Below are 19,312 nucleotides of genomic sequence, written 5' to 3'. Positions count from 1 at the left end.
ATAACTGCATGAAATGGAAAATATTTCACACATGATCTAACTCACTATATATTCTATTGAGAAACATATCAGATCATTTACTTCTCCTTTTAGGAAGCTTTTTAATTCTAGGAAGCATGTCTGCTTCAGCAGTGCCATGTGCCTCTTCTAGATGTAAAGGTTTCAATCGGGATGTGAAAAAGATGTTGGCCTCATCAGGGATGCCCACATACCAAGAATGGATAAGAGGCTAAGATAGGTTAAAGCAGGAGGATGTTGGACACTCACCAATGGTCTTGATGACAGCTTCCTGAAAAACTCTCTCCTCGTGCTCTTTAATGATCTGGTTACTGATGTTGGAGGTCGAATCATATTTGCCAGTGAGTTCATAGTCAATGCTGAGGCGGAGATGTCGTAGCAGTGTGTTGAACACCTCCAACACTGTGGGTCCTGCGTAAAAAAGCAATACAGTAAGTGCATGCTACATAATCTGAGTGACAGCTGTAAGATTTTGATAATACTAATGACTTTTGGGGTTCCATGCTGGTCTGAACTAACACCCATGGACCAACGGAAAATAAAAGCGCATGGTGTAGGGGGTAGCATATTAGCATGGATAGAAGATTGGCTGGCTGGCAGAATGCAGAGAGTAGGCATAAATGGGTCTTATTCTGATTGGCAGGATGTGACGAGTGGAGTCCCACAGGGGTCTGTACTGGGGCCTCAACTTTTTACGATTTACATCAATGTCTTAGATGAGGGGAGTGAAGACATGGTAACTAAATTTGCAGATGACACAAAGATAGGTAGGAAAGTATGTTTTGAAGAGGACCTAAGGAGGTTGCAGATGGATATAGATATGGGTGGGTGGGCAAAGATCTGGCAAATGGAGTTTAATGTGGGAAAATGTGAAGTTGTTCACTTTGGCAGGAAGAACAAAAAAGCAGAGTATTACTTAAATGGGAACGGCTGCATAATTCTGAGGTGCAGAGGGATCTGGGTGTCAGAAAAAGCTAGTATGCAGGTACAGCAAGTAATTAAGAAGGCGAATGGAATGTTATCCTTTATTATGAGGGGGATTGAACATAAAAGTAAGGATGTTATGCTTCAGTTATACAGGGCATTGGTGAGACCGCACCTCGAATACTGTGTGCAGTTTTGGTCTTCTTATTTAAGGAAGGAGGTAAAGGCATTGGAGGAGGTTCAGAGGAGGTTTACTAGATTGATACCTGGAATGAGTGGGTTGTCTTATGAGGAAAGGTTGGACAGACTGGGTTTGTTTCCACTGGAGTTTAGAAGAGTGAGGAGTGATTTGATTGAAGTTTACAAGATCCTGAACAGCCTTGACAAGGTGGACGTGGAAAGGATGTTTCCTCTTGTGGGTGAGTCCAGAACTAGAGGGCACCATTTTAAAATTAGGGGTCGCCCTTTTAGGACAGAGATGAGAAGAATTTTTTTCTCTCAGAGGGTTGTGGACTTTGGAACTCTCTGAATCATAAGGTGGTGGGAGACGGGGTCACTGAATATTTTTAAGGCAGAGAGAGATAGATTCTTGTTAAGCAAGGGAATCAAAGGTTATCGGGGTTAGATGGGAATGTGGAAATCGAAACACAAGATCAGCCATGACCTTATTGAATGGTGGAGCAGGCTCGAGGGGCCTGCTCCTATTTCTTATGTTCTTATTTTAACCACTCCTTGAACAGTTCAGTTTGAATTGCTGCTAGTGGGACATTTTGCAGCTGAGGCTGGGAGCAGGATGGCAGGTTTGCAAGGTACTGGTGTTAATGGATTTTATAACTTTGAAGGTGCATTCAGGATCTGGGTTCAGCAGTTGTATATTGTCTTAATTGTGTAGTGTGCAATTAAGAGCCTCTTCATCATCTTGTGACATGGTTAAAAGGTAGCTTTAAGCTTAAAGGCTAAAAGCCTTATCTTGTAAACAAAACCATGCATTGGTTTAATTGATTAACCATATCCGGAGCACAGAACATCTATATTAGAGAAAACCATTTTTTTACTTTATGGTAGGAAGTGTAATTAACATTTGTTCTTCATGGCTTTATCATCTGTGGGACTAGGGTTAAAATATGTTGATGAGGATGTAACACTACTTGTAATGCTCTATATCTACAAGGATGTGTCATTTGTTCACAATGGAATGTTAACACTGGGGGCCCAGGCAATAAGAGATGGACAATTATTTTCAGCCAACGTGACTCTAGTTACAGAGATGGGGTGACACCAGGCAACCCACATCTAGGCTGGGATTTTCCGTGCCCGCTGACGTCGGGTGTGTTCGGTGGCATGAGAGAACAATGTGCCGAGAAGGCCAAAAATTCGTTACACAAGGTCATGGAACCAGTTTGCAATCGTCCACTCAGCCCATCAATGGCGAGCTGCATTTCTCACCATTGGACATCGGGAATCTCATTGTAATACATCTGCATATCATTACAGGGCCCAGCACACCGGAATCGTCATCCCCGTCCACGTTGGCATGAATGCATGCCGCAGTGTTTCACAACAGCATATAAAAGGCATGTGCTTGGCAAGCTGCACTTTGATGGGAACTCAGAGGTGAGTACACAGCAATGTTGCAGAGTGCTTGCCCAGGTTGCCTGTTGGACTTCAAGGTTGGGGCACATTGCCAGGGGGTGCGGGGGGCAAGGGGTGACCTGCGGTTGAAGCGATTTGGGGGTGGGGGGGTGGGGGGGTCGGGGTCGGGGTCAGGGTGTGGGTGGGGGTGGGTGGGCGGGAAGCAGTCACACCTTAGAGAAACCTTGTATAAACTGACTGTTCCTCTGCAGCTGAGACAGTTCAGGCGCAGCCACATTGACATGACTGGAGTTGGGCCTCTAGCTTCTCTGCCCACTGAAACAACACAGAGGCATCAAAATGTCACCGAGTGCTCCAGAGCTTTTCACCCCTTAGGCACAGACTGCAGAGTATTGAACGTTTTAGTGGACTACAGAACAGTTGGATGACTGGGCACATTGTACACTCTCCTTGCTAAAGCTGGCCATGGGGCAGTCTCTGCTGGAGATGCTCACAGCCTCTTGCAATGACATCATCCTGGTTTGGACCAGTCTCCCCCATGGTTCAAGCTAATAGCGCAGCCTTGCAGTGTGGGTTAGGAGAATGCCTGTGCCTGAGCTGAGAGCACAGCCTGCAGTCCAATGGGCAACGCTACTGCCGATCGGTCAGGTGGAGTGGGGCGGAGGTTGGTGTGGTTTCGGGCAGCCATGCAGCGCACTGAACTCTGGCTATCCAAGTAGTGGGCAGCACTCTCTGGGGTGCGTTAAGGGGCCTTCAGACTTAACCCACGTGTCTCTCTCTTTCATCCTTCAGGAGTACAACATCAGGAACATGGAGCCTGGTGAACTATGCCTCCTGGCCTACAGAGAGCCATTGCGGCTGTGGGTAAAATGTCGTTTTACCCGCCTGCTACTGCACTTAGTGCAAATCTGGGACAATTCCACCCCTAAGCCAATGGAAGAGGTGAATTTGGAGTATTTCCAAATAAGGGATTCTGGAATAATGAAAAGTAGGGATAAAAGTTAGAAAATTAGAGTCTTTGTTGGCACAGTTTTTCCATGGCTTCTGTGCTATGATTCTTCTGGAACACAGTAACATTGCTTCAGAGACAGAAGGAGAAAGGCATTGCCTGTGCTGGCAATGCTTGAGCAAGCTTAGGATCTTGAAGAAACTTCCATGCTGTCCTCACTGTTTTTTAAGTAAATGTAAATTCTTGCTTAATGAATTCTACTTGATTCATAAATACTAGCTATTTGTACCTTGTTAGGTCAGGCACAACTGAGGGCCCCATTGCGAGAAATTAAGAATTTGGAACTTAGAGATTTTAATTAAAAGAGTTTTATACCCCGAAACTCTAAAATGTACACAGCACCTTGATAAAGGACCAGTGATGTTGCAGAGCATGAGTCAATGATTTAGCAGCACGGAACAGCTGCTGTGTGGTAACGTTATTCAGATTATATATTTCCAGCTAAGTGAGCCACGTCACTGAAAGGTTTCCATGGAAGCCGGAGTGAGCTCTTCAAAAACATCGGCAGCCTTGTGAGTGAGGGGAAAAAGGCTAAAGAGTCATCATGATCAACATGCACCTAAAGTCAGGAAGCAGCTAGAGGGAGTTATCGTGTACTGGAGCCATGTCTAGCATCATAGGGAAAGCAAATGCATTCAGAATATACTCTTTGTGTTAACCTTTTCCTAATCCATGCCAGTGATTCTCTGACATATGATCAGCACTGTCCCTTCTTCAACGGCAACCGAGACACTGGCTAGGCTTTTAAACAAGGTGCATTTCAGCCCAACCCTTCACCGACTTCCCTCAGCATTAACCTCCAAGGCGTTGTTGTTAAAGGGGGCATGTCTTATCCTCTCAACTCTCTGGCTGTACCCTAAGCTTAAAGGCAATGGATTTATCATTTTGCGTGCTGCTTGAATTGTCATTGCATATTTAGGGCACAACAGTAGTACATTAAATGTGTTGCTGTGCCAGATATCCTGTCCTGCACACCCCACAATCACTGAAGGCAAAGCTCAATCTGCAGTACCAAGCTCTAGATCATTATTTAAATCAGCACACACTGGAATAAGCAAGCATGTGAATGTAACATAAGAAGAGACACTTCGATGTGTTCTATTACTGCTCAAAGTAGAAAATCAGTTCTATAATTGTGCTGTGCTTTTCTTACACAGGTTTACTCCAATGAAATACTAACCTTTAGGGACAGGACTTTGTCCTGTGTCCCACTCTGCTCACTGAGACAGAGGACAGTCACTCAGACTCTGAAAGAGGTGTACACATAAGTGAGATTGCTCTTTCATGCCAAAGGGCTGAGATATGAAGAAAAACCGAAGACACGACGCAGGAATTGCTGGTGTTATCTGACACATATTCTTTTGGATGGAGATCACATCCCTGCCTAGTTCTTCACCTGAAACAAAATAGCTGGTGGGGAGAGGGTCCACAAAAGGGGAGATTTGGGAAATTTAAAGAGAAAGGACAAGACAATAGTACAGGATAATGATAATCAGAGTGTGACAGGAAGGGGCAGAGGGCAGAATTTTCCATTCTGGAGAGTAAGTCCGATGGCGGGCGGGAAAGTCGGTGTGGTTCCCTCTATGCAGTGGGTCAGCTAGGCACATGCGATCTTCCACTTTTTAGCTCATTATGCATCAGCGAGGAGCTCAGCGAATCTTGTGACAGGGCAGACAGGGATTCATCAACCCTGTCATTACCTCATGCTGTTGAAGGTTCTGGCGCCATGTTTAAATGGCACCAGGACAGACATTAACTCACTACAAGCCAGGGGTTCAGTTGCACAGGGAATCCGTGGTGCCGAGTGTAGTATAAGGGTCTGGTACATATAAGGTTAATGTGGGAGTGAGTACAGTACCACCCACACAGCAATGTAACAGGCACATGACCTCACCCAGGATCAGTGTGGTATTGGACAGAGCCGCGTGCAGACCTAGGCATGGAGACAACTCCGAGCTTGTACCCTTATATTTGTAAATAGTTCTAAGAGTCAAAGAAGATCAACAATTGACCTACATATGGCTAAGAAGACTTCTTCAGACCTACTGAACTGTAACCAACACCCCACAACATGGTGGCAGCCCGTGGAAACAAACTAAAACCTCAACAAAATGCAAATACAAACCACAATGCTAGAAGACTGAGGAAAAACTCAGCTAAGCATTCTGACCTGAAAAGAAGCTCCAGAAACCGAGGCACAGAGGGAAAATCACTAGGACAAAGCTCCAAATAAACGTTTGAAAGCTGAACGCAAAATTCTTGACTGCAGCAGAAGCCTCCATTGCATCTCCTTTGGAAGCCCAGGTTCAAATCCCACAGCACAGGGTCAGTGATCTAGCAGGGGTGGGTTAATTTTTTAAAACTCCAGGATACAGGAAATCCTGAGAAATCTTCAAATAATTCAGAGACGGAATTACAATTTGAAAAAAGCTGTCACTAAAAAATGATCCCTGAGTTGGTGCCTTAGCACATGGTATCCGGGCTTGCTCCGAAATGTTTTAATAAAGAATTCATTGAATACTACGGGAGAATCACAACTTTTTAAACTGAACCAAAGGCAAGTAGAAGCTAAGATTCGACAAATTCACAACTTTAGACATAAATGCTAAGCAAGAGGACTCTGCAGGCTAAGCCATTGCTGAGAATTAGTTTTCCCAAGCTGAGTGTGATTGACATTGTGGTGTGGCCCGCCAAAACCAGCAAGCGCGGGAAAATCCATTTGTCCCCAACTGAATGGCGACGCCATCTTGAAATTCAGTCAACTCTTAAAGCAGAACATACACTTTAAAATTTTGAACATGGATCAGAATTCTACACTTCTACATTTTAATCTAGGGAGCAATAAAATTCTGGAAAGAGCAAAATTCAATAAGAGAATCCAACAGCCGGGGGAACCAGTTGATTTTTCATCAATGTACAGAATGGCAGAAGGTCATGAATACAGAGATTTAAAATCTGAACTGATCAGAGACAGAACAGTGGTAGGGGGAGCGGATGACGCATTCTCTGACCTCCTGCAAGCCAAGGAAGATCTAACCCTGGGAAAGGCCACCCAGATAGTTAGACAGTCAGGACTCCGTGAGCAGCACCTGACCATTTTAAGGGGAGTGAATAAATCATGCTACAGAGGCCATCCCACAGTTTGGCTATTTAAGCAACAAAGACACAGGGACACTCCAGGCCAGGGAAAGCAATGCCCAAACCGGCCAGCAGAGCGACTATGCCAAGACTGTGGAGCAAAGCACCTCCATAGGCCAGACCAATGTCCTGCGTGTTCAGTCCAATGCTTCCTGTGCAACAGGATTGAACACAACAGCAAACTGTGCAGGGCAAAAACTCTGAAATACACAGAAGGCCCAAAGATTATCCACGAGGTCAAGAGTGTAAGCCTGGAAGACACAGAGCCATGCTTCTTGGGTGAAGATCTTGGTTTCTCATTTTGGAATGCAGATATTTGTCAATGGTCATTTAACAAATTTTATATTATACAAAGTCCCGTCAGACAAAGAACCATGGCTGGTGACCCAGCAGCTGACGCCACCCACAACATCCTGATAAGGGGCAGGAGGTTTAAAGCTCTCAGTGAAAGGCCCCCTGTAGGTGACACTGTGATACAAGAATAAAACAATCCCTGAGAGCAGCAGCTGGATGAGATGACAAACATGGGAGGCATCTCCCCAGTCACACAGCCACTCCCCAATCCCAGTCCCAAAACTGAACGGGTCCATCTCCACCTTCATCGACCTGACACAGAGCAATGAAGCCGCAGCCAGAAAAGTACATTGCAGGTCCTAAGTGGTCGAAAGCCTGACTAAACTCACAAAGAGCACGGAATTTTCAAAACTGGATGCAAACAGCGGCTTTTGGAAACTCCCCCTTGAGGAAGAGTCCAGGCGACCGACAACAGATTCTGCTTTAACCGCCTGCAGTTTGGAATCACGTCGGCACCAGAAATATTCCAACGTACTGTGTCAGCCATTTTGCAGGGTCTTCAGGGGTCATTTGCCACATGCACGATGTATTGCTTCATGGTGCAACAGTGGATGAACATGATGAGAGACTCACAGCCTTAGAGCATCGGCAGGAAGCAGGGCTAAAGCTGAACGACAAATGGGAGTTTTGCAGAACAAGAATTCAATTCCTGGGCCACATTGTCAGCAAGAAGGCGTCACGGCAAACCCACAAAAAACCAAAGCTATCAGCGAGTTCCCAACCCCACCCTCAATTCCAGGCCTCCAGTGATCTTGGGGATGGTGAACCAGCTGGCAAAATGTTTACTGAATTTGGCAAAGATCACAGAACCCTCAAGGCACCAGCTTAAGAAACAACAGGCATGGTGCTGGGACTCACATCAAGAACAAGCTTAAACTCACATCAAAGGCGATGCTGCTCTCTATGGACATTTTACAACCCAGCCCTGCCCACCACCATAGCAGTGGATGTTTTGATATAGGCCTGGGAGTGGTCCTGTTCCAGGAATGACTGGATGGAAGTTGCCCACCTGTGTACTACACGTCCAGAAGACTTTCAGACATGGAGATGAGGTATGCCATCATAGGAAAGGGGGCCCTGACAGTCTTGTGGGCATGGGAAAAGTTTTCTGACATATCATTGGCTTCAGGTGCTTTATCAATGACCTTCCTTCCCTCATAAAGTCAGAAGTGGGGATGTTCGCTGATGATTGCACAATGTTCAGCACCATTCACAGCTCCTCAGATACTGAAGCAGTCCATGTCCAAATGCAGAAAGACCTGGGCAATATCCAGGCTTGGGCTGACAAGTGGCAAGTAACATTCATGCCACACAATTGTCAGGCAATGACCATCCCCAACAAGAGAAAATCTAACCATCACCCCTTGACATTCAATGGCACTACCATAATTGAATCCCCCACTTTAAACATACTGGGGTTTACCATTGACCAGAAACTAAACTGGACTAGCCATATAAATACTATGGCTACAAGAGCAGGTCAGAGGCTAGGATTCCTGATTCCCCAAAGCCTGTTCACCATCAATAAGGCACAAGTCAGGAGTGTGATGGCATACTCTCCATTTGCCTGGATGAGTGCAGCTCCAACAACACCCAAGAAGCTTGACACCATCCAGGACAAAGCAGCCCACTTGATTGGCAACACATCCACAAACATTCTCTCCCTCCACCACTGATGAACAGTAGCAGCAGTGTGTACCATCTACAATGCACTGCAGGAACTCACCAAGACTCCTTACAATGCACCTTCCAAACTCATGACTGCTGCCACCTAGAAGGACAAGGGCGACAGATAGATGGGAACACCACCACCTGGAAGTTCCCCTCCAAGTCACTCACCATCCTGATATGGAAATATATCGCAGTTCCTTCACTGTCACTGGGTCAAAATCCTGGAACTCCCTCCCTAACAGCACTGTGGGTGTACCTACACCATATGAACTGCGGTGGTTCAAGAAGGCAGCTCACCACCACCTTCCCAAGGGCAACTAGGGATGGACAATAAATGCTGGCCCAGCCAGCGATGCCCACATCGCGTAAATGAACTTTAAAAAATTGACAGGGTGACACCTGCCAGCAACCACAAGTAAAATCCAACAGATCTTCAAGAACAAATGCGTGATGAGGAGTGTGCCCACATCCACAGATTCTGCCAACTCAAGGATGGCCTCAGCAGAGAACAAGCAGAGGGACCATGAAAACCGGTTTGAACAACAAAAACACTGTATGATGACCTCTTGGTCTACGATGAGCGGCTGGTCACCCCAGTCTCCCTGCAGCCAGGGGTCCTTCACAAAATATACCAGCCATCTGGGCATCACCATGTGCAGAGCACAGGCCCAATCCACTGTCTGGTGGCCAGGCATTTGCAAGGTGATTGAGGACACCATTGCAAATTTCCAGGTGTGTGCATTGCACAGGTAGGGACAAAGAGAGCCCCGCATCCCCACCCAATTCCACACCAGGCTATGGGAGAGGCTGGGCATTGACCTGTTCATCTTCAACAGCAAAATGTTCCTTATAGTAGCGGACTACTTCTCCAGATGGGATGAGGTAGTACTACAGGGGCAGTAAGTAAGGCACTAAAAGAGATGTTCACAAGCCATGTCATGCCAGGTGAGATAGTGCCCGATAATGGCTCCACAATTTTCAAATGAGTCCTTCATGCACTTTACCACCACATCCGGCTTCCACCACCGCACCAGCTCCCTGGGATACCCACAGTCAAATGGGAACGCTGAAAGAGGGTCTGTACAGTAAAAGCCCTCTGAAAAGAGAATAAGGACTTCCCCACAGCGCTGCTCACAGACAGGTCCACCCCTTTACAATGCAGCCCGTTCCCAATCAAACTCCTGATGGGCAGGAAACTCCAGACACAACTTCCAATCCTGCCAAAATAACTCATAGCCGTGTTGGTAACCAAAGATTACCAGGGCATCCAAGCAAGAGAGCTGTCTGACAGAAGCATGCTTCAGCCTACAACAGAAGCTACTGCAGCAGACACTTGCCACATTTACAGAAAGGTCTGGATTAAAGACTCGAGAGAGAAGAAACTGTCATTAGAAAGGACGAGGACCAACCTCGGTCCCACCTGGTTAGCACAGTCAGGAGAAACAGGAGGCATCTTCTCCTCATCCCTACACTGCCCATCCTCACTGTGCAATGGAAAGATATCGAGGAACATACCCAGATTCCAGGACAACTTTCAAACCTACAGAAAGAACCAGCAGCAACAGAGCTTACCACTCCTCTACCTGCAGTGTGAATGGGATGTGGAAGGGTTATAAGGCTTCCAGACCACCTGGACTTTTGATTTCAAGGACTTGAGATGGGGAGATGGGATAGTGATAATGTAATAATGATAATGTAAATGTATGATAATAATAATAATGTAAGACATAAGGTAAACTATAATCATTTAAAATACATTGGATAAAGACTTGGAAGGAGACATAGTGTAAGGATCTGGCACATATAGAGTTGATGTGGGGCTGGGTACAGTATCACCCAGACAATGATGTAAAAGAGCACATGACCCATACCCAGGGTCAGCCTAGCGTTGGACAGAGCCGCATACCAACCTAAGCATGGAGACAACTCCCAGTTTGCACTGTGAAGATGAATGTTATTATTTTAATATTTTTGGGAATATGGTGGTATCCTGTAAAGCAGGCTGTATGTGTTTGTGTCCATGATTAATTAGACTGAGGGAAGGTTCATAGGGACAGTTTGTCTATGGGAACTGAGAGACAAAAGGTAAAGGTTCTAGATGCATGCATGTGTAATGAGGAGCTACGGTGAAGTTGGAGTTACAAGTAAATAGGTTAGGTTTTAAGATTTACATGAGGTGATAGGTAAGGGCTTGACCTTTCAGCTATTAATTTTCAATGAGAGTTTAAGGGACTTTTACAATTTACAAAGGTTTCAAAAGTAAAGAAGGGAAGGTTATTACATTTTATTTGACCCAAAAGTGGAGGCAATAGAAAGACATGAAAGTTTCTTATATATTGGAAAAGTTGAGTTCAAATAGGTGCTTAGGACAAGGGAAAAAATACATTGAAGGGAGATGTTTAGTTGAGTTGTATTGGCTGTGTGGGGAGATGTTCTTAGACCAGCTCTGTGCTGAGAAAAGCTGTGAATTTGAAGCAGCCACCCAGTTTCAAGCCAAAAATGTCCTTGTTTTCAGAAAGCAGCCTGGTTCTGAATGCCCTTTGGTTCCACAGCAAAGTGGAAGAGAGTGAGCAATCGTGTGGTATACTTTATTAAAATAGCAGCAGTTTTAATCTTGGGTAATATTGCTGAATTTTTATGGTTAAAAATCTATAAGGGAGCTGTTGCAAGTAGTTTACTTGTGTGTTCTGGCCAAGTGGGTATTTTTTTGGTGAATGTTTTGTAAGACTGTTTCAACTGTGTAATTTTAATCTTGTGTGTTTAAGTTTTTTTTCTTCTTGTTAATAAATTTTTTAATTTTAAGACCATAAAAGTGTTACTGGGATTCGATGCTTCTAGGATCAGTAATTTTTCCCTTGTTTTCAAAATACAAAAAAAAGTTATGATCAGTAAGGCATGTTTCCTCTGGGATTTGTCTTGCTCAGCGAATAACATCTGCTGCGGTCATAACAGTACCCCTTAACTGTATATTCATAATAGTTAACACCCCACAACAACAAGGAGAACCAAACTGGCAGCACCATGGTTCAGCCAAGCATCCCTGGGGATTCTCCTCCAGGGAAGGCTGGAGGTCCTCTTTCCTGAGCATGCCGGCCTGGGAGGAGGTCGCCATGGAATTTAGCACCCATGACAAACAAAAAAGGATTGCCCTGTAGTGCCACAAAAGGATGAATGATCTGCTCTGCTCTGCTCTGCCATGGTAAGTGAAACTCCTACTCACTTCAAACTCACACTCTTATTTAGGGCATCGGGGTATCTAAGGGTTAGAGTCCACAGGCACATCACTCATGACCAGCAGATGGAACATCAACACTGATTGTCTGCCAGCCAGTTTAAGCTCACCATCTCATGTAAGATCCTGCACAAACAGTGTCTTAATCCCTTACTGGGGATGGCTCAGCACACACAATAGTCATGCTTGATTCTGAACCACTCCTTCATCCATAGTGCTCACAGTCAATCCACCTGTCTTCATGCAGGACAAGATCATCCACAACAGAAGGGAGAGAGCCAAGACCAGAGGGGGTATCCTGGAGTTGAGGACACTCTCACCATTCTAGGAACAGGCCACAGCACTGGCTGGTGAGGACAGGGTTCATTCCTCCATGGAAGGCGAGATCAGCCTCCTCCAACAAGCCCGTGAGGAAGCAGCCAGCATATATCGGCAAAATGCAGACAATGACTGTAAGTGAACTATAATGTATGAGCTTGTCTAGTCAATCACAAATTCTCTCTTCTCTCTATTCCAGGCACCAGCAAGAAAAGGTGAAGGATATCCTCCTCCAGCCAACTCAGCCCCAGTCCCCGGACCACATCTGAGGAGGAAGCAGGCTTATCATCTGATGCAAATCTGTCACTGCGTTCACCTGCACCTTCCACCAGCGCAGATACACACGCCTCGGTGGGACCTAGTTCTTAAGTAGGTTCAGGTTCACAATCTGGTGATCACCTCACTGACACTGGTCCACAGCTGGTGAGACAGTGGCAGCCAAAGTCTCTGACGCTCAGAGAACTGCTGGAGACCAGGCCCCTCCTGAGACTGGGTCCGATGATGAGCCTCTGGAATTGGCCATAAGAGAAATGTCGGAGATACCAAGACAGGCAGGAAAGCATCAGCCAGAGATGTCACAGGCTGTCAGCAAACTAGAGCAAAGGACGGAGGAGTCCGTCCATGGTCTGTCTGGTGTCATGGCTCCAGCATGCGGGCACATCAAAGTCACCATTGGAAGAGTGGCAGCCTCGTTGGGGACCCAGGTCCAGCGATTTCTGCTGGATTTGTGCTCGGATCTACACTCCAGCTCTCTAGCCATGTGTGCATTCCAGCAATGGCTAGGTGAGAGGGGGAATGGGGCACCTCAATCTCCCTCCTGGTGTCCCTTCTCCTCAATGAGTCAGGGAGGGGCATTTGGGAACCCAAAGGGAGGAGCAGAGTCAGCAAGGCACCCAGGAGCATCCATCCAGGACACTCAATGGGTGATCTGGCACTCCAACTCCCCTCTGCCAGTGACCCCATCAACTCCAGGTCAGGCCGAGGAGGGTGCACCTATCCCAGGGCAGGAGACACTTAGCAGGCCAGAGCTCTCAAGGTCTTGTGTCACAGAGGACTCCTGCTGAAGCCATTTCAGAAAACAGAGCACAGCAATCAGCAGGCTACCTCCACCTCTGCTGTGGATGTCAGGGCTGCACCTAGACATGGCGATAGGGTTAGAAAAGAAGTTTTGAATGCACACTGGTGGCAAGGGTATTCCCTCATTGTATATACTTTTGACTTCTGCAAATATATTTTGCATGAATCCTTCTCCAAGCCTCATGGATTCAATGCCTAATCTGTGTGATTCAAGGTCCTGTGTTCATTCAAGGGTCAAACATGACATGTACCCCCCCCCCCACCAATGAACTCCCATTTGGATCTTCAGTTGCATTAATTCTCACACAACCTCACCACAGCAAAGGCACATCATATGTGATAATGCTGGCTGGCTAATACACCTGTCACCCTTATATCTCAGACTGACAATATGTGGGCTCAGGAGAATTGCTCATCAAGGTTAGTGATTATCCTACTGCTGTGGCACTGAAGTATGTTGTTGTGGATGGGCACAATTATTTGTCATGACTAACATTATTATCATTTCTTCAAGATGTACTTTGCAATGGCGTTTATTTTATGAGAGTGAATTTTTTGGAAAAAGTAGTATCAAATGTGGAGCACTATAGGCATCCTTGCCTCTCTGAAGCTTGATATTGTCTTCATGTTTAAGGTTGAACGTCATTCCATGCTTAGTTCCCACTGTCTCCATGCATGATGCTGAACTAGGGAAGTAAGGATCAAACGGGAACATTACAAATATCTGTGCAAGGGATATGAGCGCATGATGTCAGAGGTGACTGCTTAGCAGGGCTTTACGTGATCCTTGTGTAAAGGCACAGCACACAACTTGATACGGAATTCATTGCATGGCAGTGTATTCATTGACTTAGGGTATATAACAGGCTCAGCCTTTGTGAGATGGACAATGTCGAGTACTGTCATGCTCTGAAAGTGATTCTTTTGCACATCTCCTAATTCCTCAGCAGTGTCAATGAAGGGAGGATGTTGTCATTGGTTGCTGTGTCAATACTGACTGGGCCACGTTTCTCCCCAATGCAAAGGTCATCCACGACAGAAACTTGGCAGGCACCCACAAATGCGGGGTACTGAGTGTTTGTAAATAGTCAACTCATGGTCCCAGTGAGGCACTCTCTGTGAAGACAATGCAAACAAACCTCGCAGCTTTGGGTGCAGGATGTTGAGTTACAGGTCACTGTAACATGCCAAGGGCTACTAGGGGTCAGTAGCAAGGTGATGTCCCTGCATTATTCATCCATGAGAGCTGGCAATGGGGGAAATGGAGTTCTCCGGATGCTGCTCCCTCTTGAGACGTCCAAGCGCAAACCATTGAAGAATGTTTTGTTTTGCTCGGGCTGCCTTGCTAAGCTGGTGTCATATTGACTTGAATGCATCCATGTTTGAATTGGCTTTTCAGCCTTTTGGAAGCTGCCATGCCTACTGACTTGGTGATACCATGGTTGAAATGACTGTACTATGTAGAGTTGCTTAAGGACGGGCTCTAGGTGAGTGCTAATCACATTCCACAGCAGCCACATGTTGCCAAGGCTACAAAGCCTTCCAAGGATGACCTCATTGTTCGGGAAGAAGGTGACTTATGCTGCTTCCATGATCATTATAAGATTTTTGACCTTTCCTGAGGTGTTCACATTGAGAATGAAGTTGTTGTTACATCCCCTGCATCGTAGGCTGAAGGGAACTTCAACTGTGAAAATTTGGCATCACAGATTCTTCCCGGAATCTTGTAGCAATGAGGTTGTCACAGGTGTATCTGCCACATCATGCCCATTCAATGGCATCCTTATGTGGCTCATCTGAATCCGCTCCCTCTTCAGAGTCATCTCCTTCCATGTCTCCCTCATCCAAGGAGACATCTTGCTCCTCAATGTCTCCCTCTGGCAACACATCCCCCCTTTAGAGCACTAGGGTGCAGCAGACAACACTAATGCAGGGCACTCTCAGTGATGAATAATGGAGAGCCCTGCCTGACCGGTCCAATCATCGCAAATGCATTTTCAGGAGGCCAATAGTTTGCTCTATTACGGAATCTGTGCCGGAATGTACTGCATTGTGTCTCTCCTCAGATGCACTCTGTGGCCAACGAAAGGGCATCATTAGCCATGTCTTCTGGGGGTACCCTTTGTCATTGAGGAACCAACCCTCTGAGCGCCGAGGTCCCTCAAAGATCCATGGCATCTGCAAGTGACTCAAAATGTAAGAATTGTGAGAGCTCCTGGGTACCTAGCACAAACATGCTGAATCTGCTTTCTGTGATCACAAATGAGCTGAACGTTCAGTGAATGAATGAATTTTCTATTAATGAATCTCCCAGACTGCTGCCAGGGAGCTCTCAAGGCCACATGCGTGCAGTCGATGGACAGCTCTGGCAACCTGGTTTGCGTCATCCATACAGAACTGCACACACGGGTAAGCCTTACTGAAAAGGACATCTGTCACCTCCCTAATGCATTTGTGTGTCACCAATTGTGAGATTCCACAAAGGTCCCCAGTGCAGCCCTGGAAGGATCCGCTGGCAAAAATGTTCAGTGAGGCAGTTACCTTCAAAGCAACCAGCATGGGATGCCGTCCAAGTCCTTGCGGCATGAACTCCTCACGGAGAAGGTGGCAAATGCGAGCTACCACAACCCTAGACAAATGAAGGCGCCTGCAGCACTGTCTCTCGCTCATCTCCATGTATGAACTGCGTCTTCTGCAGACCCTTGCTTACGCCAAAGCACTTTGTGGATTTTGCCCCTCCTCAGGAGCATCTGGGACTTCCTGGGGCTCTGCTGGCTCTTGCTCCTCAGGACAATGGTATTCCTGGAGCTGTGCCAATCGATGATGGGTCCTTCTTTTCCTCATCCTAATCATAGCTATCAACAAGGCGCCGTTGCCTGCAGCCTGCATTCTCCACTGCTCCTTGTATCTGTGAATGGATACAATTGAGCAATCAATGGTAGTTCTCTCTGAGTGGTCTCCCTCCATATCTAAGGCATGACCAGGAGAGAAAATGATTCATTGATTCTCTAGCCTTTGACCTGCCCTCAGTCTGTACATGGCATCCCCAGGCCACCACCTGCAGGATAATTACATCCTGAAGGCTGAAAGGTGGCTGAGCATCCCCCCTCAGACGTGACTATGCGTTCACAATGAGGGTCTTCATTAGGCTCTATAGACCAATGTACTATAACCCTCAGTTAGGCTATTCTCAGTTCTCCTCCTGTCGCCTTGACACTAACTATTGATACCTAATCCTTGTACTTGTGCCATAACTGGAAGCATGGTGCTTTGAATATCATGAACATTACACTGGGAACATTGAGGCTTGTAGGATCCATTTTGCTTCTATGCAGCAGCTGTGGCCCTTGATAGTTTGACCCTACATCTCTTTTCACATGGCTCTATGAGGACCAGATGCCAATTAAGACCAATGGATATGCAATGGTTAATATTTAAGGAATGAATGTATACACTGCAACAGTTATACATTCCTTTCTGGTGCAATAACACAACAGGAAAAGCAGCCCAACCATGGCTCACAAAAGAAATTAAGGATAGAATTTGATCCAAAGAGAAGTATATAAAGTTGCTAGAAAAAGTAGCAAGCCTGAGGATTGGGAGCAGTTTAGAATTCAACAAAGGAGGACTAAGAGGTTGATTAAGAGGGGGAAAATAGAATATGAAAGTAAACTTGCAAGGAACATAAAAGTGGACTGTGAAAGCTTCCATAAGTATGCAAAAAGAAAAAGATTAGTGAAGATAAATGTGGGTCTCTTACAGTCTGAAATGGGAGAATTTATAATAGAGAACAAGGAAATGGCCGAGAAATTAAACAACTACTTTAGTTCTGTCTTCACAGAGGAAGACACAAATAACTTCCCAGAAATACTAGGGACCCAAGGGTCTAGTGAGAAAGAGGAAATGAAGGAAATTAGTATTACTAAAACAATAGTACTGGAGGATTAATGGGACTGAAAGCTGATAAATCCCCAAGGCCTGATAATCTACATCTCTGGGTACTAAAGGAGGTGGCCATGGAAATGGTGGATGTGTTGGTTGTCATCTTCCAAAATTCAGTGGATTCTGGAACAGTCCCAACAGATTGGAGGGTGGCAAATGTAACTCCACTATTTAAAAAAAGGAGGGAGGGAGAAAACAGGGAATTACAGACGGGTTAGCCTAACATCAGTAGTAGGGAAAATGCTACAGTCTATTATAAAAGATGTGATAAGAGAACACTTAGAAAGTATCAACAGGATTAGACAAAGTCAACATCGATTTATGAAAGGGAAATTATGTTTGACAAGTCTACTGGAGTTTTTTGAGGACATAATCAGCAGAATATATAAGGGGAACCAGTGAATGTGGTTTATTTGGATTTTCAGAAAGCTTTTGATAAAGTCCCACATCAGAGGTTAGTGTGTAAAATTAAAGCAGCCAAGGGTTATGCGGAACAGACAGGAAAATGGAGTTAAGGCCACAATCAGATCGGCTATGATTTTATTTAAGGGAGTAGGCTTGAGGGGAGAATGGCCCACTCTTGCTGCTATTTCTTATGTTACGTTCACCTGATGTGTTTTCTCCAGAATCGTGGGCGATCAGCTGCTGATGTTACTACCTTATTTAACTACAAAGTCACTATGTTAACTGTCTGATTTTCCTGGGTGTGCTGAATGACATCCATCATATGTAACTGATTTGCAACAGACAATCCAGCAAAGCCCACCAACACAATAACTGCACGGTGTCCAACTATTAATACATTATAATCTATACAAGGCAACATGTGGAATGAGGAAGCATAAGAAGTCCTTCCAACCCACCTACAGATCCACCAGCGGCGATGACAGCAGACTCCGACAGCACCTCCACAATGCCAGTGCGCACTTTGGCAGCACTCTTACTGTTGGCATCCAGGTGGCCCACCAAATGTTGAATGACCAGATGGGAATGCTGGGACTGCATATGAGAGAGAGAGAGAGAGTCAGTAAAAGGCTCTTTAAAACCTATTACATTTCTAACATTTCCCAGTTCTAGTGAAAGGTCACGACCTGAAATATTAACTCTGTTTCACTCTCCACAGATGCTGCCAGACCTGCTAAGTTTGCTAGTGCGGTTGGGGAGAGTTTGAACTAGAACGGCAGGGGGATGGGAACCTGAGCAGGGAGACAGAGGAGGGGAAACAAGGATAGAAACGAAAGACAGAAAGGTAAGAAGCAAAAGCGGAAGGCAGAAAAAACAAGGGCGAGAAACAAATGGGGTCATAGTGCAAAATAAAGCTAAGATGACTAACAAGGTTAAAAAGACAAGTCTAAAGGTATTGTCTCTTAATGCGTGGAGCATTCGCAATAAGGTAGATGAATTAACAGCGCAAATAGATATAAACGGTTATGCAATTATGGAGACATGGCTGCAGGGTGACCAAGGATGGGAACTGAGCATCCAGGGGTATTCAATATTTAGGAAGGACAGACAAATAGGGAAAGGAGGTGGGGTAGCACTGTTAGTAAAGGAGGAAATCAATGCAATAGTAACAAAGGATATTGGCTCGGAAAATCATGATGTGGTATCTGTTTGGGTGGAGATAAGAAACACCAAGGGGCAGAAAACATTGGTGGGAGTTGTCAATACGCTCCCAAACAGTAATGGAGACGTAAGGGAAGACATTAAACAGGAAATTAGAGATGCATGCAATAAAGATACAACTGTAATCATGGTTGACTTTAATCTACATATAGATTGGACACACCAAACTAGCAATAATACTGTGGAGGAGGATTTCCTGGAGTGTCTATGTGATGGTTTTTTAGACTAATGGTTCTTGTTGATCGATTGCAAATTGTTCCTGATGATGGATTGGGAATCGTTCCTGTTGATGGACTGGGATCGTTCCTGTTGATGGACTGGGATCGTTCCTGTTGATGGATTGGGAATCGTTCCTGTTGATGGATTGGGAATCACTCCTTTTGATGGATTGGGATCGTTTCTGGTAATGG

General features: G+C 45.5%; 1 protein-coding gene across 1 annotated transcript in view; it reads right to left on the bottom strand.

Annotated features, from left to right (window-relative positions):
* Positions 1 to 19,312, bottom strand: part of LOC144689990 (protein EFR3 homolog B-like) — a 177,027-nt gene that overhangs the window by 101,304 nt on the left and 56,411 nt on the right. Inside the window, exons 9-10 of the mRNA XM_078557529.1 lie at positions 18,140 to 18,275; positions 268 to 429 (exon numbers count right to left, since the gene is read on the bottom strand). Coding sequence (XP_078413655.1) covers positions 268 to 429; positions 18,140 to 18,275 — 298 coding nt within the window. The remainder of the gene's footprint in view (positions 1 to 267; positions 430 to 18,139; positions 18,276 to 19,312) is intronic.

This window comes from Cetorhinus maximus, chromosome 14 (assembly GCF_964194155.1).
Source record: "Cetorhinus maximus chromosome 14, sCetMax3.hap1.1, whole genome shotgun sequence".
Lineage (NCBI taxonomy): Eukaryota > Metazoa > Chordata > Chondrichthyes > Lamniformes > Cetorhinidae > Cetorhinus > Cetorhinus maximus.
Note: the sequence above shows the minus strand (reverse complement) of the source record. Positions and strands in the feature narration are given on the sequence as shown.